The 22547-nt window shown below is 37.9% G+C and overlaps 5 protein-coding genes and 1 long non-coding RNA gene across 16 annotated transcripts; 3 read left to right on the top strand and 3 right to left on the bottom strand.

Annotated features, from left to right (window-relative positions):
- Positions 1-1072: 1072 nt before the first annotated feature.
- On the bottom strand, positions 1073-10135 carry LOC135796653 (xaa-Pro dipeptidase-like). 10 transcript variants are annotated; one of them, XM_065308778.1, is made up of 9 exons: positions 9993-10135; positions 9837-9888; positions 9672-9723; positions 7204-7268; positions 6432-7118; positions 2273-2316; positions 1608-1785; positions 1396-1547; positions 1073-1327 (listed from the first exon to the last, which is right to left on the bottom strand). In XM_065308778.1, the coding sequence occupies exons 7-9, from the start codon at positions 1626-1628 to the stop codon at positions 1270-1272; spliced, it is 231 nt and encodes a 76-aa protein (XP_065164850.1). In that variant the 5' UTR covers positions 1629-1785; positions 2273-2316; positions 6432-7118; positions 7204-7268; positions 9672-9723; positions 9837-9888; positions 9993-10135; the 3' UTR covers positions 1073-1269. The 10 variants fall into 10 exon arrangements, 6 of the variants coding, with proteins under 6 accessions (XP_065164850.1, XP_065164842.1, XP_065164858.1 ...); XM_065308770.1 differs by having other exon boundaries at positions 6432-6812; XM_065308786.1 differs by having other exon boundaries at positions 6432-7268; positions 9837-9909; positions 9993-10107.
- A 93-nt stretch (positions 10136-10228) lies between these two features.
- LOC135796704 (uncharacterized) lies at positions 10229-11201 on the top strand. Its single transcript, XR_010549380.1, has 2 exons — positions 10229-10605; positions 10684-11201. It is a non-coding gene; the product is annotated as an uncharacterized lncRNA (long non-coding RNA).
- Positions 11202-11482: 281 nt separating this feature from the next.
- Positions 11483-14585, top strand: VhaSFD (V-type proton ATPase subunit VhaSFD). 2 transcript variants are annotated; one of them, XM_065308725.1, is made up of 6 exons: positions 11483-11731; positions 11997-12078; positions 12148-12556; positions 13005-13118; positions 13256-13950; positions 14011-14585. In XM_065308725.1, the coding sequence occupies exons 1-6, from the start codon at positions 11665-11667 to the stop codon at positions 14201-14203; spliced, it is 1560 nt and encodes a 519-aa protein (XP_065164797.1). In that variant the 5' UTR covers positions 11483-11664; the 3' UTR covers positions 14204-14585. The 2 variants fall into 2 exon arrangements, with proteins under 2 accessions (XP_065164797.1, XP_065164806.1); XM_065308734.1 differs by lacking the exon at positions 13005-13118 and having other exon boundaries at positions 11484-11731.
- A 35-nt stretch (positions 14586-14620) lies between these two features.
- On the bottom strand, positions 14621-15725 carry LOC135796644 (cytidine deaminase-like). Its single transcript, XM_065308757.1, has 2 exons — positions 15494-15725; positions 14621-15097 (listed from the first exon to the last, which is right to left on the bottom strand). Exons 1-2 carry the CDS (start codon positions 15555-15557, stop codon positions 14694-14696), a joined length of 468 nt encoding a protein of 155 aa, XP_065164829.1. The 5' UTR covers positions 15558-15725; the 3' UTR covers positions 14621-14693.
- Positions 15726-15860: 135 nt separating this feature from the next.
- dx (deltex E3 ubiquitin ligase) lies at positions 15861-19820 on the top strand. The gene is made up of 7 exons (XM_065308714.1): positions 15861-16662; positions 16720-16871; positions 16925-17099; positions 17780-18022; positions 18102-18362; positions 18431-18770; positions 18835-19820. The coding sequence occupies exons 1-7, from the start codon at positions 16464-16466 to the stop codon at positions 19184-19186; spliced, it is 1722 nt and encodes a 573-aa protein (XP_065164786.1). The 5' UTR covers positions 15861-16463; the 3' UTR covers positions 19187-19820.
- On the bottom strand, positions 19635-21831 carry St4 (Sulfotransferase 4). The gene is made up of 5 exons (XM_065308744.1): positions 21485-21831; positions 21144-21278; positions 20787-21085; positions 20549-20675; positions 19635-20486 (listed from the first exon to the last, which is right to left on the bottom strand). The coding sequence occupies exons 1-5, from the start codon at positions 21591-21593 to the stop codon at positions 20101-20103; spliced, it is 1056 nt and encodes a 351-aa protein (XP_065164816.1). The 5' UTR covers positions 21594-21831; the 3' UTR covers positions 19635-20100.
- Between the last annotated feature and the right edge of the window lie 716 nt (positions 21832-22547).

Raw genomic sequence — 22547 nt, 5'->3', positions numbered from 1 at the left:
AAAGTGCATGCTAGTGCCATCTATCAATTAGAAACTACAACAACCGAAAGTTTTGAGCTTCGGTCCGTCGCCACCAGAGGCAGCACATTACTAGTTACCGCGAAAACTTTATCAGCCTCCTCAACTTTCTGCGATCCTAATATTCAATCTTTATTTTGTCGACTCTGAGAGGCAAAATGACACAAAATTTGGACTCGAAACAGTCGAAACTCAGGTTTTGGTATTCGGATCGCAGAAAGGGTGAGGAGGTATGTAAATAAAAGAGGCGGTAACTAGTAATGGCGGGTAAAATGAATGTTTAAAAATCTTTATTCAGCAAATTCGGTTTTCGAATTCTGAAGGATCTCGACAACTAAGAGGGCTAGAAAATTAAGAACTACATAATCTTGATCCTTGAAAAATTCTCTACAAGGTGGCATCATTATTGAAAAATCATCAAAATGGCACAAAAAAATTTTAAAGAAAAGATTTTGTTATAAAAAAGGCAAAAGATTTCTCTTTTTTATGATGAAAATTAAAAGTTGGAATTTTTGAATTCTGTTTTCGAATTCTGATAGACAATTTAATTCTACATCAATTATTTTGGTATTTTTTTGCTAGCATTAACTGCTTAGGCCCTATTTGCAATTTTATAGAAAAAATTGAATATGTACCGACACAAACTGAAATAATATATATAATAATTTGGCGGGAACTGTCTATGTCCACTTTCTGCGTTCCTAATACTACAGACTGATGAGCAGCAACATTTCAGCAAATTTCTCGACAAATTTTGTCGAGAAATCCATTGAAATTGGTAACAAAAATCTTTTGAATATTAGGATCGCAGAAAGTGCAGTAGGCTGAATCTCCAGCAATCTTGAATAGCGGCGTAGTTTAGTTACTCGTGGATAGATGACACTAGTGATACCGTTTTTAAATTAATATTGATACAAAATAAAATTGATTTTGAACTATTTTCCATATCTAGCAGTGACATTTCCATTAAAGTTTAAGGGATTTATGAATTAATTAAAGGAGTAACGATGTTGCGAGCTATGTTCCCCGTTTGGAACAAATAAAACAATAAAAATTTATAGTTAAAAATATAAAACAACAATTTTATTGAAACATGTTGATTCACAAACACAATTTCTCAATATATACACCATTTTTAACAAAACATGCATGAAAACAGGATAATAATATGCAATTATATAATGCTTTATATCTTTTAACAAAATACATAAAAATGATATCAATATCAGCTTCAAAATGTTGTAAATTCATTCAATCGTATTTGGAATCATCATCAACACCGGCAATCCAATCTTCAATTTCTTGGACACTATAAATCAGAATGAATAACAGAATAGTAAAATATAAAATATTATAAATTGCCAAAATATAACATACGTTCTGGGTATTTTAGTCCAGTTGACACATCCATCTTCAGTAAACAAAACATAATCCTCAATACGCACTCCACCAGTACCACGGAACCTCTCCAGTTGGTCCTTATTGATAAAGTTGTCCATCTCAGGATTAGCTAATGCTTCATTCAACAACTGGAAAATGTTTATGTAAATGAAATATACATATACATAAATTAAATTAATTATTCTTACAGGATCCATAAAGACTCCCATTTAAGGCAAAGTACGAAGATAGCGGTAGAAGTGACTCCCATTCAAGGCACCGTACGAAGGTAGCGGTAGAAGTTACACCCATTTAGGGCACCGTAGATGGGTAGCGTTAACGTTTACGTTAATTAAGAACTCATCAGACTCCATGGTACAGCGAATACTGTAAAAAACATAAGTTAAAACAACTTGCATAAGTATGCATACAAAACACGAAAAGTATCACCACTTTTGATCAATAATGTACATTAAACGCGGCAATAGTAAATAACAGCAACAAGGAAAATCTTCTAATTTTTCTCAATTTGTTCAAAAATTAAACGCGATAGAAAAAAACAGATTAAAAATTCTTAAATTAGGGAAAATTTTCTAAAAATAAGATAATTAAATTGAAAATTTAAGAGATAAAATTTTAATTCATAAGAAAAAATGGGCAAGGGGTGGGAGACACACAACTTTCAATATAACTCGGGTTACGGAATTTTCACGCAATAAATTTCAACACAGGAAGATACAGAATTAAATTCCGCATCTGGGAAAATTATTCCAAACTTATTCTAGCATCGCGTTCGCATGTTATACTAAAAAAACTACAATTTCAATACAGGGAGAAAAATATAATTGAATAATACGTTAACTCGTAAACTTACCAGTGTACAGCTTATCGGACTGCCGGGCACAACGAATGCTGTAACTAAACGAAAACATTAATTAAAACAAATATATTTCATATATTTGAATTATGTAATTAACAAGCAACACAAAATAAACAATCTGTGCTGTTAAAACATTACTTACACGAGCCTCATGGATCTTTCTGAATGGGGGCGATAGATATATATGCGATTAATTTAGCAACCGACACCAAACACAATGCCGAGTGAAGAATGTTTTCAAATCCACTATCACGTGACTTGTAATATACATAACAAACGCGATCAAAAACCGGCATTTCCTAACTTAAACAAATTACTATAGTCGCAAAGTACAAATAAATAGTCGATTGATCTTCCAGTATAACACAAATTTTGAATATTAAAGTCCGAATAAACGATATAAGTCTCTCAAAACACGACTGTATTAACCAGCGACCGGCACGAAACTGGCTGCAATCCACCGATAGTGCATGCCGAAACTGCGTAAACAGATCAGATAAAAATATAAAATAATTATATTTCCTAGAGCAAAAGGTCGAAAAACGCGAGTAAAAGGTCGAAAAACGCGACTAAAAGTGCTAAAAAGTGACATTTATCAATTTTTGCCCATTTCATTCAATCGCGAATATCTCCTAAACTAAAAGAGATAATTAAGATCTGATCGCAGCGTCTTAATCTACGGACTAAACTCTATCAGATAGGATAGTTAAAACGGAAATCTGAGAGATGTAATTTTGATTCTTAAGAAAAAATTGCCAATGCTTGATACTTTTTTTCGACGATATTTGATAATTAATATCTCTTAAACTAAAAGCGCTAGCTACCAACAAATTGTTGATTATGAAAGATTGGAAAATTCTCTATCAGATAAAGATATAAAATAATTATATTTCTTACAGTAAAAGGTCGAAAAACGCGACTAAAAGTGCTAAAAAGTGACATTTATCAATTTTTGCCCATTTCATTCAATCGCGAATACCTCCTAAACTAAACTCTATCAGATAAGATAGTTAAAACGGAAATCTGAGAGATGAAATTTTGATTCTTAAGAAAAAATTGCCAAGGGGGGGTGCTTGATACTTTTTTTCGACGATTTTCAAAAATTCATATCTCTTAAACTAAAAGAGATAGCTACCAACGAATTGTTGATTATGAAAGATTGGAAAATTCTCTATCAGATAAAAATATAAAATAATTATATTTCCTACAGTAAAAGGTCGAAAAACGCGACTAAAAGTGCTAAAAAGTGACATTTATCAATTTTTGCCCATTTTATTCAATCGCGAATATCTCGTAAACTAAAAGAGATAATTAAGATCTGATCGCAGCGTCTTAATCTACGGACCAATCTCTATCAGATAGGATAGTTAAAACGGAAATCTGAGAGATGAAATTTTAATTCTTAAGAAAAAATTGCCAAGGGGGGGTGCTTGATACTTTTTTTCGACGATTTTTGAAAATTCATATCTCTTAAACTAAAAGAGATAGCTACCAACGAATTGTTGATTATGAAAGATTGGAAAATTCTCTATCAGATAAAAATATAAAATAATTATATTTCCTACAGTAAAAGGTCGAAAAACGCGACTAAAAGTGCTAAAAAGTGACATTTATCAATTTTTGCCCATTTTATTCAATCGCGAATATCTCGTAAACTAAAAGAGATAATTAAGATCTGATCGCAGCGTCTTAATCTACGGACTATTCTCTATCAGATAGGATAGTTAAAACGGAAATCTGAGAGATGAAATTTTAATTCTTAAGAAAAATTGCCAAGGGGGGGTGCTTGATACTTTTTTTCGACGATTTTGATAATTAATATCTCTTAAACTAAAAGCGATAGCTACCAACGAATTGTTGATTATGAAAGATTGGAAAATTCTCTATCAGATAAAAATATAAAATAATTATATTTCCTACAGTAAAAGGTCGAAAAACGCGACTAAAAGTGCTAAAAAGTGACATTTTTCAATTTTTGCCCATTTTATTCAATCGCGAATATCTCGTAAACTAAAAGAGATAATTAAGATCTGATCGCAGCGTCTTAATCTACGGACTAAACTCTATCAGATAGGATAGTTAAAACGGAAATCTGAGAGATGAAATTTTAATTCTTAAGAAAAAATTGCCAAGGGGGGGTGCTTGATACTTTTTTTCGACGATTTTTGATAATTAATATCTCTTAAACTAAAAGCGATAGCTACCAACGAATTGTTGATTATGAAAGATTGGAAAATTCTCTATCAGATAAAAATATAAAATAATTATATTTCCTACAGTAAAAGGTCGAAAAACGCGACTAAAAGTGCTAAAAAGTGACATTTTTCAATTTTTGCCCATTTTATTCAATCGCGAATATCTCGTAAACTAAAAGAGATAATTAAGATCTGATCGCAGCGTCTTAATCTACGGACTAAACTCTATCAGATAGGATAGTTAAAACGGAAATCTGAGAGATGAAATTTTAATTCTTAAGAAAAAATTGCCAAGGGGGGGTGCTTGATACTTTTTTTCGACGATTTTTGATAATAAATATCTCTAAAACTAAAAGAGATAGCAGCCAACGAATTGCTGATTAAGAAAGACTGAAAAATTCTCTATCAGATAAAAATATAAAATAATTATATTTCCTACAGGAAAAGGTCGAAAAACGCGACTAAAAGTGCTAAAAAGTGACATTTATCAATTTTTGCACATTTAATTCAATCGCGAATATCTCCTAAACTAAAAGAGATAATTAAGATCTGATCGCAGCGTCTTAATCTACGGACTAAACTCTATCAGATAGGATAGTTAAAACGGAAATCTGAGAGATGAAATTTTGATTCTTAAGAAAAAATTGCCAAGGGGGGGTGCTTGATACTTTTTTTCGACGATTTTTGATAATTAATATCTCTTAAACTAAAAGCGATAGCTACCAACGAATTGCTGATTAAGAAAGATTGGAAAATTCTCTATCAGATAAAAATATAAAATAATTATATTTCCTACAGGAAAAGGTCAAAAAACGCGACTAAAAGTGCTAAAAAGTGACATTTTTCAATTTTTGCCCATTTTATTCAATCGCGAATATCTCGTAAACTAAAAGAGATATTTAAGATCTGATCGCAGCGTCTTAATCTACGGACTAAACTCTATAAGATAGGATAGTTAAAACGGAAATCTGAGAGATGAAATTTTAATTCTTAAGAAAAAATTGCCAAGGGGGGGGTGCTTGATACTTTTTTTCGACGATTTTTGATAATAAATATCTCTAAAACTAAAAGCGATAGCAGCCAACGAATCGCTGATTATGAAAGATTGGAAAATTCTCTATCAGATAAAAATTTAAAATGATTAGATTTCCTACAGGAAAAGGTCAAAAAACGCGACTAAAAGTGCTAAAAAGTGACATTTTGCAATTTTTGCCCATTTTATTCAAATGCGAATATCTCGTAAACTAAAAGAGATATTTAAGATCTGATCGCAGCGTCTTAATCTACGGGCTATTCTCTATCAGATAGGACTGTTAAAACGGAAATCTGAGAGATGAAATTTTAAGTCTTAAGAAAAAATTGCCAAGGGGGGGTGCTTGATACTTTTTTTCGAGGATTTTTAATAATTAATATCTCTAAAACTAAAAGCGATAGCAACCAACAAATTGCTGATTATGAAAGAATGAAAAATTCTCCTTTAGATAAAAATATAAAATAATTATATTTCCAATAGTGAAAGATAAAGAAACGCGACTAAATGTGCTAAAAGTGACATTTATCAATTTTTGCCCATTTTATTCAATCGCGAATATCTCGTAAACTAAAAGAGATAATTGAGATCTGATCGCAGCGTCTTAATCTACGGACTATTCTCAATCAGATAGTTAAAACAGAAATGTGAGAGATGAAATTTTAATTCTTAAGAAAAAATTGCCATGGGGGGTGCTTGATACTTTTTTTCGACTATAGTCAATAGTGAATGTCTTCTGAAGGAAAAGAGGAAGCGACCAACGAACGGCTGATTATGAAAGATTGGAAAATTCTCTGTTAGATAGATAGATAATTAACATAATATAATTTATTGGGGTAACAGACGAAGCTATACCGACGATAGTATGCACGTGCATTTATGGCACATAAAGATGCGAGACAGCCAGTTTGGTGTCAGGTGTACTCACTACTTAAGGCGTTGATATTTTAATACAATCTTGAGTCCAAACCGCTGGTAGGATGCTTGAAGTCCGTTGAGGTCCCGTACAAACCTTCATGGAATTGGAATTGTTTTTATCGCGCATTATAATAGAACAATACGGATTACGCAATACTTTCCGATTTTTAATCGCGTCCCGCACTCGATTTGTCGCATATTTGGATAAATATTTATAAACACCGCGTACTTTCCCTAACAGGTGAAAGGGGACAAGGCACGACCCTCCTTCGGTAGCTAATTGATCGCGATTCAATAAAATTGTTAAATTAAAACGCGTCGCAACCCGCACTCGATAAGTATTTCGTTACACCTCTCCAGGTCCCTCGCGAATAACGTTTATCACTTATACCTGTGAATCAAACGAAGATTAAAAATACTGGGTAAGGATGATTTAGTAGATATTCGGAACTAATTTTTTTTAAGAATAAAATAATAAATAAATAATAAATTAATCTAAATTGGCAAGGATTTTTTTAAATTATGAAAGAATATTAAAAGAATAAAAAAATAATTAAAAAATAATAAAATAATAATGATATTAAGAGGAAGTTTGTTTAAACATGAAGGAGTGGAATATTAGTAAACACACAAAGTACATAAACCTATAACGAACGCGCCCGAATTACAAAAATGCCCAAATAAATCAAATATGTACCTGAAAGACAAGCAGAAAGTAGTTAGTAACAGAAAAATTCAAAATTATTAGAGACAATGTAAAAACTTTGTAGCAATGTTCAAACCTGTTCCCATTCCTGGGAAAGCATGACTACTCCTGGACATCTTGTGGCGGACCGGGGAATGTCATCTAGAAACAGCAGGAAATTTTAAGCACAAGGAGAAATAATAGAACAGTTATTTTTTTAATATACATGCCTGCGATGGGAAACAGGAACGGTTTCAAGAAGTCGGTTGATAATCCGATCGGAATGCAGCATCAACAACATCGCACACAAGAAACAGAAAATAAAACAGAATTAAAATGTAACAAGTACTAAAGAATAACTAAATGATAAATGCAACGCTTGAAAATAAAAATAAGAGTGCGTTATCAGCAGTGCCGAATTGTGTTGGAATGTTAAAATCAAAACAACAACATGGCCTCTCTTTGTGTTAGCAGTGCTGTAAAATTGGCACTCTACTGCCGCAAAGTGAACGTTTGAAACATGTGAAAAGCAGACAAACAACTGATAAGGCCTTTCGACTGCACTATTAAACTACATTCTAATTGGAATAGATACATTGTAGACATTATGTGTTTTATGGGATGATGCAACTTGGTGGTTGCGAACGTGAAAACGACGTTTGAATTGCGGCCATATTGCAAAAACGCGTCTAACGCCGCATAAATCAATGCAGATTTAATAAAAAGGCGCAAATGAAAATAATGCAAGAAACTTAGGTACATTAAACGCACAATTACTTATTAGGAAAACACTGCAGATGCATATTCTCGATTGATGACCGGATATAATGAAAACTTTGGAAATAGAAGTCAGAGAAAACGAAACGCGTTGCGCGATATACGTCTGGACATGACAGAGACCGGCACGAAACTAGCTGCAATCCATGCATAGAGCATGCCGAAACTGCGCACGCAAAGATGCGGCAGTTCACAATAGGACCCTGTGCCTGCTGCATAAACCCGGCAGGTACAAGCAATAGATGCGCAAAGCCAGCGCGTCGATGCCACGCGTCCTTGTGCACGAATTGCAATAGATGCGCAATGTCGGCGGCGCGTCGATGGCCTGTGATAAGAACTAAACTAAAATGTGCTGCATTCGACAGCGCGACGAGAATCTAACGCGTAGCACGGTGAATGCGATAAGAAAGTTGTTTATACACAAAGGCTGATATGATTCAAAAGAAATACAATTCTATTTTACGATTTTTAGTTCATACTAGTGAACTAAAATTTAAATCATGAAATTATGATTTATGATTTGAGTTTTATTGAAGCAAAGATTTCCGCAAAAGATATCAGTTTCCTAATTGCAGGAAATCAGGAAAACAGATACTATGAACGATGAAAACTTTTATTTACCAGTGTATCGAACACCGCAAATCATATGTGAGTAAATACTTAAGAAACAAAACATTAGTTACACAATTTCGAAGAATGAGTTCCGGCAGGACCCAAAGTTTATCATACATCTCGTCTTGTTCCCCATAATTATTTAAAATAGTATTCGTACCAGGTAACACATTGAGCCAACGAGTTGTGCAGAAGTCAAAAATGGTTCTCACAAGTCCTTAATATTATTTATAATCACTGCCGGCCGGCGTCCGACGACAACCGATCAGAAATCCACGCGAAAATGTAATAAACACACAAAATATTGAATTCCGAAGACTACATACGCGATAAATATTTACCGAACGACCAAACACGGCAATTAACACAAAATTTAATAAAATATAACGCGATATACCGAATTTACAATGAAAAACACGAATACTCGACGGAGTATTCTTATCTGCCGCACGAAGTAAGAGCTGCGTGCCGGCATCAAAACTGTGCACGTCGACTTCCACTCGCAGGAATATTTTTAGTTAAAACATGCATCGTTGCGCCACCTGAGAATACTTTACTGTACCTCCAGAAAATACAAAGTGAGTGGCCGTGGCCGTGTATCACACGTGCAAATAGCAATGGTTATACATAACTCAAAACTTCAAATATAGAAGTCAATAAGATATACTTATTTAAAATGAATAAATCTAACTATAATATGATTATAATTATTATTATATTATTAATTGATAGATTTTATCGACGATTTTCGACAACGAATATCTTCTAAACTAAAAGAGATAGCAACCAGAAAATTATTGATTACGGAAGATTGGAATATACTTCTAAACATAAACTAAAGTTTATGAAGATGCCCTCAGGGCGAAACATGTCAAACTCATTATATAAAATGTAAATCCAGTAAAAATCACGTAGAACTTTAATAAATAAATATTTTTAAACTATATTAAAATTGTTGATAGAAAGGATAAACCTTAAGGGTTTCACTAAAACTTAAAAAAAACTAAATTATAATGAAGTTTCATCATGTAAGTGCCGCAACAATTCAATATATTCAAATTGTTATACGAGGGGGAAATTTGTCAATCGAAATACAAAAATTACATTTTTGTTACTAATTAATTAAGTAACCACTAAATGTTATTTATGAAAAGGATAAATAAATTCAATATTTACAATCAGATGTAAGAATGGTACTCCTGCGATGTCGGGTTCAGGTGCAAAATCACTAAAACAAGCAAAAATTAGTCATTCGAAACACAAAAATGCAATTTTTGTCGTTGTTTCATGAGTTAATAACAAAAGTTATGTATGAAAATGATAAAGAAATTCAAAACTTACAATGTGAAGCCAGACTGGTTCTCCTACGATGTCGGGTCCCGGTGCAAAACCACTAAACAAGCAAAAATTAGTCCTTCAAAACACAAAAATGTCATTTTAATGCCTGTGTTAATCACAAAAGTTACACATGAAAACAAAAAGAATTTCAATACTTACAGTTTAACAAGTGTAGTTATCCTGCAGGTTAAGTTCAAAACCGCACCAGAAACATATCTCATAAGCAATTCAATCACAAACGCACGGGTAAAAATGCACTAATTCATCCACGAAGTATACGAGTAGATAAGATACTATACTTATCTATACTTCGTGAATTCATCATTGCGAAGCTTCCACCGGCGACAAATCAATATCAAAATACCAAGCATTTATATTACTACTAAATACCAACGAGTTTAAATCTAAATTTAGCGTGATTTACCGACGTAAACCTCAGATTCGAGCCAACACACAACAAAAGCGCGTGAACTAAACAACCAACTACATAGGTACATAGAGTTGGGTGAAAGGAGAATTCGTGTTTATGAAGTTGCCTAACCAAACAATTCCGGTGTCTGGTTATCTTCACCTTCACCTGAGGATAAACAATGAAAAATATTGTGCATAAATCATCGTTGGTTCATACACGAAGATGCTAATATAAATTGCGTAGCGATGCGCAGCCACGAAAATATCCTAATATGTTCTCAGTACCTGGAAGAACATCAAATTGTAGACACAGTGTGCCTATCTTCAATGTGATTCACCAATTCTTATGCATTCAGACCTGGTAAATACCTCTTGATAGCCATTGAGTAATTTATTATTGCACATATTATTATATAAACAATGCAACAACCTGTTCCAGTTGTCTGTATTTTAAGTACATCACCAAATCAGCAAATACCAAAGTTACAAGATGTTCACCAGTGAGAGTAGATTTATGTCTCGCATGGCAGACATTCTTTCTAATGAGGATGAAAGAAAAACCTTCAGGACTTTTCTGGAGGAGAGGCGGCGCCATGATCTTAGGCCTTTGAATATCTGGGAGGCAGTACATAGTTTACACCAGCAGTATCAGGATGGTTGTACACCAGAAACATCACAAGATCTACTAGATTTATTGGATGAACAACCTGGGATCTCTGAGGAACATTATGACTTGAGTTTGGAAGAAAATCGCGTTATTGTGATGAACGTATGCTGTAATAAGCTGGAAAAGTCTGCTCATAGGCAATATACAAGGTTTAGATTTCCGCATTAATGCCCATTAAGTGTACTTAGATGAAATGCCCATTAAGTTATTTGAGTTAGTACATTAAACTCAGGATTTATGTTTGTTGTTAACTATGTTATGTTTAATAAAATAAATCAATTTGTGAGATATTTTATTTATATTTTTTTGGTAAATTGTCGAGCGAGTTTCGTTCAGGCTGTTAGTGGCGCCCTCTTATGAGTTATTAATAAAACATTCATGGGTAACTTACGTGTTATGCCTTTGTTTATCACTCTTATTTTATATTTCTATTAAATGTTATTATTTTATCATAGATACACTAATTCATAGTTCTTTTTTATCCAGTTTTAAATAAGTATGTTTTGTTTGACGATGCAGCGCATGAACGTTTTCTAGCAAATGTCAATCCCCTCTCTGCAGCGTTCGATTGTGGTTTGTTTCATTTGTACGCCTCCGAAATCACAAGACCTGTGTGTCAGCTGATCACACTGACTGGGGCCGCATACTCGATCGCCTTCTCGTCTTTTCCGCAGCTGCTGAAATCGTGCAATAATTCGGGTGCGCATCGACGTTCAATCTACCTCTGTGAAAGTGCAATAAACCGACGCCAAGATGAGCAATCTACCGACGGATCCGAAACTCAAGGAGATGATGACCTCCTTGGACGATGATAAAATCGGTACGTTTTACGCTCAACACATTTCCAAAATCGCACATAACTTAACTCCAGGGCTCTGAGGGTGACTTACTTTGTTCACTGTGAAGCTCCCTCAGATTATTTGCACACTAGAAAACTAATTTAAAATATTGGATGATGGTACAATAAACAAACGCGCTTGTAATCCAAAACGGGCGCGTCAATCACGTGACGTTTGAAAATAAATATGTCTTTGCATTCCCAGTAAAATTAATGATATTTATTTAAATATTGTGATTGCTTGCAGATATGTTGGCCGCCACCAGCGTGCTCCAACAGAAAGCCACCGACGTTCGCGCACAGACTGTCAACTGGCAATCCTACATGCAGTATGTCACAGAAATCATTGCTGAATGTTGATTACAGCGTCAAATTTAACAATCACGCTCGTTTTTTAGATCGCAGATGATCTCCCAGGAGGATTACAACTTTATCTGCAATTTTGACACGACCGACAGTCAGAAGCGCGAGGAATTGTTGAAAGCCAACCGACTGCAATGCGCGAAAACTTTCCTGAATCTGCTTGGTCATATCAGCAAGGATCAGACTCTGCAATATATTCTTGTGCTGGTGGATGATATGATCCAGGAGGATAGGACACGCGTGGAGATTTTCCATGAATACGCCGCGAAGACAAAGGAGAGCGTCTGGGGACCATTCCTCAACTTGCTGAACCGCCCCGACGAGTTCATTACCAACATGACCTCGCGTATTATCGCGAAGATCGCGTGTTGGGCGCAGAATCAGATGGAGCGCAGCGATCTACACTTCTACCTCACCTGGTTGAAGGACCAGCTCAAAGTGCAGGTAGCTAACTGGCGTGGAGCTGCAATGGGTTTTGCATTTGTTTGTGTTCGTTGCTTTTTTCTTCATTTCATTTATCATTCAATATTTGTGTCTGCAGTGTGAGATTTGTAGACAAATTAATGCATGTCAAGTTATTAATTCATCAATTCTACAATTTTAAGATTTCATGCATGTTGAAATTAATTATTAGACAGTTTACGAATCGATCACTGCAAAATCTAGCGGTGTTTAGTGCAAAGGGACTTTTAACGAACGAATCGTGTAACTAACCGGGTATCCATCCCATGGACTATCGCAAGGAATTAACAAGAGATTAACACCTTGCCTTTTAGGTTGTGGCTAGGACGTATTATTGAGTTTGCATGCAGTTTATTAATTGGCCGGTGTTGTTTTTCTTTTCTCATTTACACCTCCCGTATTCCCTCGCCTGCTCCTATTTAATATCTAGTACGATGCGCTCATGTCGAACGCGCGCCTTCGCGATCCCAGCAAGGGCGAGCCCACCGAGACTTACATGGAGGTGTCGTTCAGCATCGACGAGCAGCGTGGCAGCGAGTTATCGGTCGGTCTCTCACAGGGAGTACCTTCACTCACACTCATTTGTATTAACCGCACGTTGTTATCTGGTTACCTTCGACATCTCATTCGCTCCCATTGCCCGCTGAGCCATCGAAATTAATCTGTAATTGTGTGTTTTAGAACAATGAGCACATCCAGTCGGTGGCGCGTTGTCTTCAGATGATGCTGCGCATTGACGAGTACCGCTTCGCGTTCGTCTCCGTTGATGGCATCTCGACGTTGCTCTCGGTGCTCACTGGACGCGTCAACTTCCAGGTGCAATACCAACTCATCTTCTGCATCTGGGTGCTCACCTTCAACCCGCTGCTCGCCGAGAAGATGAACAAATTCAATGTGATTATTATCCTCGCTGATATCCTCAGCGATTCTGTCAAGGAGAAGGTTACGCGTATTATTCTCGCCGTGTACCGCAACCTCATCGAGAAGCCGGAGGACGCGCAGGTGGCCAAGGAGCACTGCATTGCCATGGTGCAATGCAAGGTGTTGAAGCAGCTGGCGATTTTCGAGCAGCGCAAGTACGATGACGAGGATATCTCCGCCGATGTGCAATTCCTCACTGAGAAACTGCAGTCGTCCGTGCAAGATCTCAGCTCGTTCGATGAGTATGCCACTGAAGTGAAGTCTGGTCGACTGGAGTGGTCGCCAGTGCACAAGAGCAAGTTCTGGCGCGAGAATGCGCAGCGTCTGAATGAGAAGAACTACGAACTTCTGCGCATCCTTATTCGTTACTTGGAGACCAGCCAAGATCCGCTTGTGCTCAGCGTCGCTAGCTTCGATATCGGCGAATACGTTCGTCATTATCCGCGTGGCAAACAGTAACTATATTAATTACTTTTTAAAACTAAAAATGGTGGATTAATTTTATTACTTTCTAGTGTAATCGAGCAGCTCGGCGGTAAGCAGTTGGTAATGCAGTTGTTGGCCCACGATGACCCTAACGTACGCTACGAAGCTCTCCTCGCTGTGCAGAAGTTGATGGTTCACAACTGGGAGTACCTCGGCCGTCAGTTGGAAAAAGAGCAGGGCGATGCAAAGCCCGGCAGCGCGGTGATTTCGGGCCGCGCCTAAACTACTCGCTATCGGTTTTAATCAATATTCACCGCACTTTTAATTCGTCTTAATCTAAATTTAATGTACATATAAGAACATTCCGAAGGTAGGTGCGCGACGCGCACGCATTATTTCGTCTCCATGTACATACACAATATTCAATACACCGTAAACAATATGATCACAAGGTTGGGTATGTATGACGAATTCGATGTACGACGATATTCAACAGATGGTGATGGCGTGGAGCATGCAAAATAAGTATTTCGTGTTAGTGTGCTATGAAGATAGATACGATTATTACATGTAGATAGCTAGCGTCGATGCACCGAGCGTCGATGCGAGTATATTCATTGTTATGTTGCGTTACACGTTCAATAAAAATAATGTACAAGTGTTATTACAGCTGGAGTTAACATGGCGGCTCATAGACGGTTATCGGCTCACTGAATGACGTTTATTTCATGCTTAAATACATCTGTAAAAGTGTGAATGCGCTAAATGCGCGCTAGAAGGTGTAGTCGGCGTTAACATGGAAGCCGAGCGGCAACAAACCGTGCACTGAGGTGCGCACCACCTCACGTAAATCCGGCTTGCTTAGATATACTTCGAAATCACCGAATTCGTTCATTAACTGCCTGCAGGCGCCGCACGGCGATGTGATTCCCCGCTCTTGATACGCCACGACTGCGATGCGCCGGTATCGTTTCTTGCCCTCGCTGATTGCTTTGAAAAGCGCGCAGCGTTCGGCGCAAGTGCCCACGGTGAAGGATGCATTTTCAATATTGCAGCCTGTTACCGTGCTGCCGTCCTCCAGCTCCACGGCAGCGCCCACTTTGAAGTTACTGTACGGCGCATACGCTAATTCACGCGCATCTGTCGCTTTGCGCAGCAATGTTTGCACGATAACGTCTGAAATCAAACAAAATGTACATGTTTACTGTTGAATTACTAAACGTTGTAAAAATCATCATTCGGGGGCAATAAATCACTCTAGCATTTATGACACGTACGTACGGTGTTTACGCTAGCTTGTAAAACTTTAAAACGTTCTAAATTTAAAGTATTTATCGCCGGTTTCGCGTGAATCGTTTATTGCACCAATTTAGATAACGATGCAGTTCTAATTATTACTTTTATCTACTTTTTTTCCATACAAATCGCGAACATTTGAATAATTTGAATTAAAGGGGGGGAATCATCAACGCGAAAGAAATATACACGTCGATATTGCAAACTTTACTCAGCCAAACTCCATATGTCTCAAGAACTTAGAATATTATTTCGTAGAAATGAAGAAATTCTTACCCAAATCGTCAAACTTGACCGTTTCGGCTGCTTTCAGCGGGTGTGATGTGCCATTTAGTGCCATTGTTTTCAGTTGAGAGGATAGTTTCTAACCGACTGTATGCGTGTCTGTTCTGTGGCTGGGAGGATCACCTGTTTGCACCGCTCTCTGGGAAAAGTTGTGTTGCGCGGCGACTCTGGTGCGTTTCTAATCAATAGTTGCGCGCTCGCTGTCGCTGGCCAAACTCTGAAACAAACGTGCGCGAAACGGTCGCGCGTTTATAAATCGGGACGTCGGTTACCTTCGTGGACACATTGCTCGTGCCGGGTATTTATTGCTAGTGCGTGGGTTTTTTTTAGCGTCCGCAGATTATCAAATTGCACACGCACTATTCCGCTAACCCAACGCGTATTGCACTTACAAGAGTTGTATCTATTTCATTTCGATGAAGTGCGCACTCTGAAACTTATTAAGCGTAGAACGCAGGTTCAAGTAGTTCTGATTGGTGGAAGCTATTTTCAGACCTTCACAAGAATATATAGAATGTTTTCATAGCAACCAATTTCTTATTTAGAATTTGTTTCACGACTGACTAGTCATAGTCCAATTGGACGATTTTATATCAATTCAGTTTAAATTCTTATATTTTTAGTTCGCTAAAGGGGCGCTAGATGTCGCTGCGTGTACGGTTTGATTTCCAAAACACCGTGTTCGATGTGTGTCAAACGTCAACAATCAACAAGAAGCAACAAACGCATCAATCCGTGCTGACCCAGCGTGGGAAAACAATCAACAAATGCCAATTAAGTGTGCGGCGGGCAGCGATCGTGTGGTTTTCGCGCGTTGCGGGGGCGTGCGCGCGTCCAATCTCGGCGTGATCCTCATCGCGCGCAGCATTCGCCGAGTGCCACCGCCGCCGACGATGGGTTAGGCACGGACGGCCGTTGCTGGTGTCTGGTAAAAGTGCGAGCGATATCTAGCCGCACCAGGATGTCCGGGCATGCGGTCGTCGTGTGGGAGTACGAGCATCGCGCCAACTACTGGAAGCCGTACAGTCCGGCGGTCACACAGCATCTGGAACGTGCGAATGTTAAACAGCTCACCAGGGTGCTGCTCTCTGACGCCGACCCCCAGCTACTCAACTACTATGTTAACTTGCGTACGCTTATGCAGGAGCTGGAAGACTCCGGTAATTTTTTTTACTTTTTTTCAAATAAACATCTAATAAAAATGTTTTTCTTATTAGATATTGTAGTGAAGGTCAGGAGAAGATGCTACCCCCAAACATCTCCTGCTGGTAAGGGTGCTAAGTGGGAAGTGGCCAGTACAGACTGCAGCAATGAATGGCATGCATTTGATATGGATATTCAGTGCTTGATTGAAGAAGCTTGGGCTAGAGTAAGTTTATCATTGTTAATAATCATCTTTGTTTACTGTAAATTTAATTTCAGGGAGATTTAACTATTGATATGAGTAAAACACACCTTGGATTTCCCTACATCATCAACTTTAGTAATCTGACACAAAAGTGGCTAACAAATGGCTATGTAAGGAATGTGAGAAGAATTAAACAGGCTCCATATCCTTTGATTAAAGTCAGACTGGAGGAAATGTCTACAGTTATTGGTAAAACTTTATTTTTGTTTATTTAAACTAATGCATGATGCAAATCGTAATTATTTCCATTGCATGTCAAACATTATGGATGTTTTGTTTCAATTTAATTTTCCGCTTTTGTTTTCATTGCAATCAACTTATCGCCAGGCCAATTAATTAGCTCGATTACTTATGCTAATAGGGCCTTCGCTTACGCCGGCAATGTAATTTATTAATATAGGGGAGACGTGCCTCGTCTCCTCCTGGCTGCGGTAAGAAAATAATCGTTGATTATTGATTTTTTGCGGGCGCGGAGTAGTAATGCTAATGTCGGCGGAACGCGCGGCGCACCAATTCATTTCATAAATCAAATCCTTCGGTCGCTCCGTGGTCTCGCCTTCGACCGTATCGTGTTTGTATCGAAATCGCGCTCGCTGGCGCGTTGCCAAGACGCGCAAAGCACCACTGAAGCGCGGGCCAAACGCAAACACGACGCGGACGTGTCGTGGAGCGGTTTACATTTTACGAGCGGCTCGCATCTTGTTGTTTGCCTCTTGAAAATGCACTTTGATGTGTAAAACCAGCTGCGGACTGTGATCCGCGCCGGCGTTGCATCATTTGCATCATTGTACATAGCTTGTTGCGCGCAGCATTCGCTTTCCGTGTGTGTCTAATGGATCTGTTTAAATTTCGCAAATTGCGCCAATTAGGCCGTCGCACCGCCGAGGTGAGGAAGTCGACGAGGAATCTCTCGAATTGTGGTGGCAATCCTTCCGGTGGCAAGAATCAGCATAATAACAATAATAATGTGGCGCCAACGAACACATCGGAGAAAAAGAACGCCGCGACGAATGGCGCTGCTGCTCCAAACAAGAAAAAGTCGGGATCCAAAGGGAAGAACAACGATAGCATCAATTTAGCGAAAGCCATTCTACACAACTTGAATATTTTTGGTGAGTAAAACAACTTTCAACGCGCTTTATACCTGTCGATCAATATCGATGTTCAATGAATTATTTAATCCGTGCGTAGGTCACAAATCAAGCAGCAACAGTAATAATAATCCAACGCAGCTGCAGAATCAAAACACGAAGCGTAAAGATGCAGGTGCATACGTGTTGGACGTCGATAGTTCTAGTATCAAGTCAGGGCGACGTCCTTCCCTGGACACAGTCTCGACGTATTTAAGCCAGGAGAGTCGTGAAAGCCAAGCGACTGTCTCCACTGCAGATTTGCTTACCTGCGTGCCGGATAATGGCACGAGCGAGGATCGGCACTGCTCCGATATCGTCGGTAAGTGAATCAGCACCCTCATAAATACAAATCACAGTTGTAACATTTGTATAATTCAATTTGCGCAGGAATTGATGATGCCAGTTCGATTATTTCGAAATATGTGCGCGTTTCGAACTCGTCAGAGTGGGCGCCTCGCCAGCCGTGTCCATCATGCCGCCTGCCGTTGAAAGCTTCGACGATTGTGGTGGCGCTGCCATGCAATCATGTCTTGCACTTGGATTGCCTGAACTATTCGCTCACTGAACAACAGCAGCTGGGATCGCATATGCACATTCAGTGTAATGTGTGTGGTTGTGTGTTTGGGGAGAAGCATGGTAATCAACCGGCGGGGTCGATGGATTGGTGCATACAGGATCGTAGCCTGCCCGGTTATCAAAATTTTCGGACTATACAGATTCGTTACAAGTATGTAAACTAGTTTTATATTAACTGCTGTTTTTGATTTTTGAAATTTTTGTTTGTTTAATAGTATTCAAAGTGGAATCCAGGGTGATGAGCATCCAAATCCCGGTCGAGAATATTACGCTGTGGGTTTTCCTCGCACTGCATATATCCCGGATTCGCCGCATGGGCGCAAGTTGCTCAAACTCCTGCAGATCGCCTGGCATCGTCGGCTGATTTTCACCGTCTCGCGGTCACATACAACCGGTTGTGAGGACGTCGTCGCATGGAACGTGCCGCACAAAACCGAATTCGGACCAACAACGAACGATGCCGGATATCCGGATCCCAACTACATCCCGACGTGTTTCCGTGAGCTGGAAGCGCTCGGTATCATCGACGACGACGAGGAGTACGAGCGCATTATGATCAGTAGATGATCGCGCACAAGTCTAGATGAAATTCACCGGAATGAATAAAAATGTTCTTGCCATGTTTTTGCCACGAATAATAAAAAATGTTGCAATAGTTTCTACTCTAGCGTCTTCCGAGGTGTACGTGGCGGCACGCAACTTTGAAATTTTATTGACATTGTTACCAGAATCATTTTACTGTTGGTGGCAAATGTTCAAGATCACCGAGAAAATGTAGAACGTAGTGCAAACGCATAGTATTAGCCTGGGAACGCGTGGATTATACATACAGTATTTATGCAACGAGTGAACGTTTCTGAATGTTTATCGCAGATTAAGAATTTAGATTTAGAAAAAGAAAAATACTGAGCAGCTGAGAGCTTTATATGAATAATGGCGTGGAGCAATACGGAAGTGCTTTATATTTATAATTATAGAAAAAAGTTGGCGAAGGAGAAATCAGATTGTATTTGAAAATTTTAAAGAAATTTATATTTTTATATAAAAGTGACACGAATATGCAATTATATTAAGTTAAGTGTGTAGATAAAGCATCAAATTCTAAACAAATCAATGCAGAGATTTTAAAAATCAAGTTCTATAAAGTGTCTTATGTAAGTGCAAAGAGTACAATACGATTCCATTAAAACTATAAAGAATACGATCACATTTCACTTTATTCCTACCGTAGTTCTCATTCCATTCTTTTGTTTTACACAAAACTACGATTTAGAAGCAAAACTGCAAAGTTTTGCGGTTGAATTGATTGTTAAAACGTTAAAGAAAGGAATTTCGGCAAAGTTTATAAAGGAAACTTATCAAAAGTGCATAATTAATAAATATTATTGATTAAAATTCAAAAGATATCGAGCAGAAACTTAGAACTAACTTACACTGCATGATTTAATGATTAACCTATAAATAAATAACTTGCACTTTGACTACAAGGGAAAAGTAAGATCGATAACATTTTTCCGATTGTATTCCAACCATTCTTCGTACTTTTTGCTCAATTCCTCATCGAAATCGCTAGAGTTTCCAACTTTGCCTTTTCTGATAAAACCTTCCTCGCCATTGATGCAAACTCCTACTTGACCCAGCAAATCAAAGTTAACCGACTTGTTATTGCGAAAGTTTTTAATACTTAAGTGATCGACAAGTTTTTCCATTTGATCAGGGTCAACCTGAACGTCCAGAAACGATGAGAGTTTGTTTAACACCGCCGGTACATTTTTCGTCATTTCCTCGTAGAACATGAACATAACATTAGGATTATTACGTTGTTCGTACCCTTCCTTGATGTGTTCCCAATATGGCGTCCATGGTTCTGTTAGGAGTAAAATACTTGCTTAAATGATATTTTTTTACAGTTTCTAGTATTTAACATACGTAAATTTTTCGAGAAATATTCCCAATATGTACGCCAGTCTTTGTTGTACCCTTGGGTCAGCATCAAGCGATTGAGGTGGTAGAATGAAACGGACACGTCTTTCGGATTGCGTGCGACGTAAATAATCTGCAGTTTGAATCAAAGTTGAAGCATTTTTGGCCCCGCCCGGCACAATTTTAAATAAATGTCGTGCGCGTGGCCAATTTCGTGTGCGAACAGCGTTCGTGTTTATATTACCTTGCAACCGGAAGTTAATAAATTCGGCGGCAGCAAACTGAACGGCATGTGGGTCTTGATATACCGGCGACCTTTAACCTTCTGCAGCTCGTCCCACATTGGCAAATCCATGTCCTGCACCACACGTAGCTTGCCATCGTCGCCCGCGTTGCGTTCCAGCAGCTCGGCTTTGATGTTCTTGTGCACGAATAGGCTGTACTCGAAAAATGGCACGCGCTGTAAAAGTGGAACGCGGGCGGCTCCCTCAAAATCGAGCTGATTGCAGAGCAGCCAGACCATTTCCTGCGTCCATGTCGTACCTGAAAAATCATGATTCAAGCGTTAAACGGTTTGTTTCGTGCGCGGGTCAAGTTTTACCTGAGCGCGGAAATGTCACAATGAACACGTCGTCTTGGCGCACCGGAAAGTTGTAGATACTTTCGGCGTCGTGTAAATATTTATAAGGAAAGAAATATTTTTTAGGGCCCACTTGCACGAATCCCGTGCGTTCTCCTAAAGATACATGTTCTATTAATAAATATTGAACTTTTTATTACCAACTTGATTGTTATTGGCAATAAAAAATCGAGTTACTATGATTTTATAATCATTGTTCACTATTAATAACTCGTTGTTTCTTTAACTACTGTTAAATCATAGTTATTCGCTTTTAAAACCAAACTGGTTTGATGGTAAAAAAACACAAAAAACAAAAATACCTGTAAAGTCCTGCAATAACTTATCCGTGGTCTCTTTATCAACCAAATTGATATCATACGGAAACTTCACTTTGGTATTCTGGCCCTGAACGCGTTCAGACGGCGGCATTATCGATGTATTTTGATGAGTCGATCTTTGAATCCCGCGATTATCACTTCTCTGTCGCCAGGCGCACACTAGATCGTCTCGCCGCTTGTGTTCGATAACATACCATCGACTTGCACACTTGTGTTTTATACTGCTGCCGGCATAAGCCTCGCTTTCTCGACAATTAAATTCGTCTGTGGGCCAAAATACGCAGCCCGATCGACATACCGGGAGAAAGTAATAGCAGAAGAAAGTCGAACGTGTTTATTTACAAGTCCGATGTGTGGACACAACGTAAACAATATACTGCGTGTTGCTGAAGACACATGGCGCCGAAAATCGCAAGCAATGCATTTGTTGCAGCATGATATGCAATTATTTATTGTATGTGTTGTATATTCTGCAATTTAAATAGGTCTGCGTGTATTATCTAATATTGTTATATCAGCAATTTGCAGTTTATGCAAGTGTTGTTTTCAAATAGTATAATCAATTTAAAATGTAGTAATTACTTAGATAAAATGATAACATTCACAATTAATATTATCTGATCAGGTTGTTTTGTAAAATAATAAACACCATAAAATGCTCATTGTTATTGTCTTGATGATAAGTGCCGATTACTTAATTTTCTATTAATTTTTATTTAATACACACATTATTGATTCCTTTTGTTTAAAAACGTATGCAGACACAACAAGAATTATGCAACAAATTATACATATGAATTCGTGGCTAAACGTTATTAAACACACTCGATGAACCACTTGATATTTAATACACTATCATATATTTATATTTTATGTTTTTGCTTTGTTTTTTAATCCGTTAATACTAGTAAATAATATTTTACAATTTAGCTGAGGAATTATTTAATTTAATGCTTCCGCCCAAACTTTCAACTCGAAATTAATCACATTTAATGATTTTTTAGGTGTAAGCAATCGTAATTACTCAAACATGGAAATTTGCAAT

This window comes from Atheta coriaria, unplaced genomic scaffold, assembly GCF_025399875.1.
Source record: "Atheta coriaria isolate IRGN ID8LTWV9N9 unplaced genomic scaffold, Caltech_Dcor_3.1 hic_scaffold_1_pilon, whole genome shotgun sequence".
In the NCBI taxonomy this organism is placed as follows: domain Eukaryota; kingdom Metazoa; phylum Arthropoda; class Insecta; order Coleoptera; family Staphylinidae; genus Dalotia; species Dalotia coriaria.
Note: the sequence above shows the minus strand (reverse complement) of the source record. Positions and strands in the feature narration are given on the sequence as shown.

Bases quoted from the DNA above. Each gene is read 5' to 3' on its own strand.
- LOC135796653 (XM_065308778.1), bottom strand. From the start codon at position 1,628: ATGGGAGTCTTTATGGATCCT. The intron at 1,548-1,607 runs GTAAGAATAATT...AACATTTTCCAG, and splicing joins TGGGAGTCTTTATGGATCCT to TTGTTGAATGAAGCATTAGC. The intron at 1,328-1,395 runs GTATGTTATATT...TCTGATTTATAG, and splicing joins TGGACTAAAATACCCAGAAC to TGTCCAAGAAATTGAAGATT.
- VhaSFD (XM_065308725.1), top strand. From the start codon at position 11,665: ATGAGCAATCTACCGACGGATCCGAAACTCAAGGAGATGATGACCTCC. The intron at 12,079-12,147 runs GTATGTCACAGA...CTCGTTTTTTAG, and splicing joins AACTGGCAATCCTACATGCA to ATCGCAGATGATCTCCCAGG. The intron at 12,557-13,004 runs GTAGCTAACTGG...TTTAATATCTAG, and splicing joins AGGACCAGCTCAAAGTGCAG to TACGATGCGCTCATGTCGAA.
- LOC135796644 (XM_065308757.1), bottom strand. From the start codon at position 15,557: ATGGCACTAAATGGCACATCACACCCGCTGAAAGCAGCCGAAACGGTC. The intron at 15,098-15,493 runs GTAAGAATTTCT...GTTTGATTTCAG, and splicing joins GGTCAAGTTTGACGATTTGG to ACGTTATCGTGCAAACATTG.
- dx (XM_065308714.1), top strand. From the start codon at position 16,464: ATGTCCGGGCATGCGGTCGTCGTGTGGGAGTACGAGCATCGCGCCAAC. The intron at 18,363-18,430 runs GTAAGTGAATCA...CAATTTGCGCAG, and splicing joins GCACTGCTCCGATATCGTCG to GAATTGATGATGCCAGTTCG. The intron at 18,771-18,834 runs GTATGTAAACTA...TTTGTTTAATAG, and splicing joins ACTATACAGATTCGTTACAA to TATTCAAAGTGGAATCCAGG.
- St4 (XM_065308744.1), bottom strand. From the start codon at position 21,593: ATGCCGCCGTCTGAACGCGTTCAGGGCCAGAATACCAAAGTGAAGTTT. The intron at 21,279-21,484 runs GTATTTTTGTTT...ATGTATCTTTAG, and splicing joins GTTATTGCAGGACTTTACAG to GAGAACGCACGGGATTCGTG. The intron at 21,086-21,143 runs GTAAAACTTGAC...ATGATTTTTCAG, and splicing joins TGTGACATTTCCGCGCTCAG to GTACGACATGGACGCAGGAA.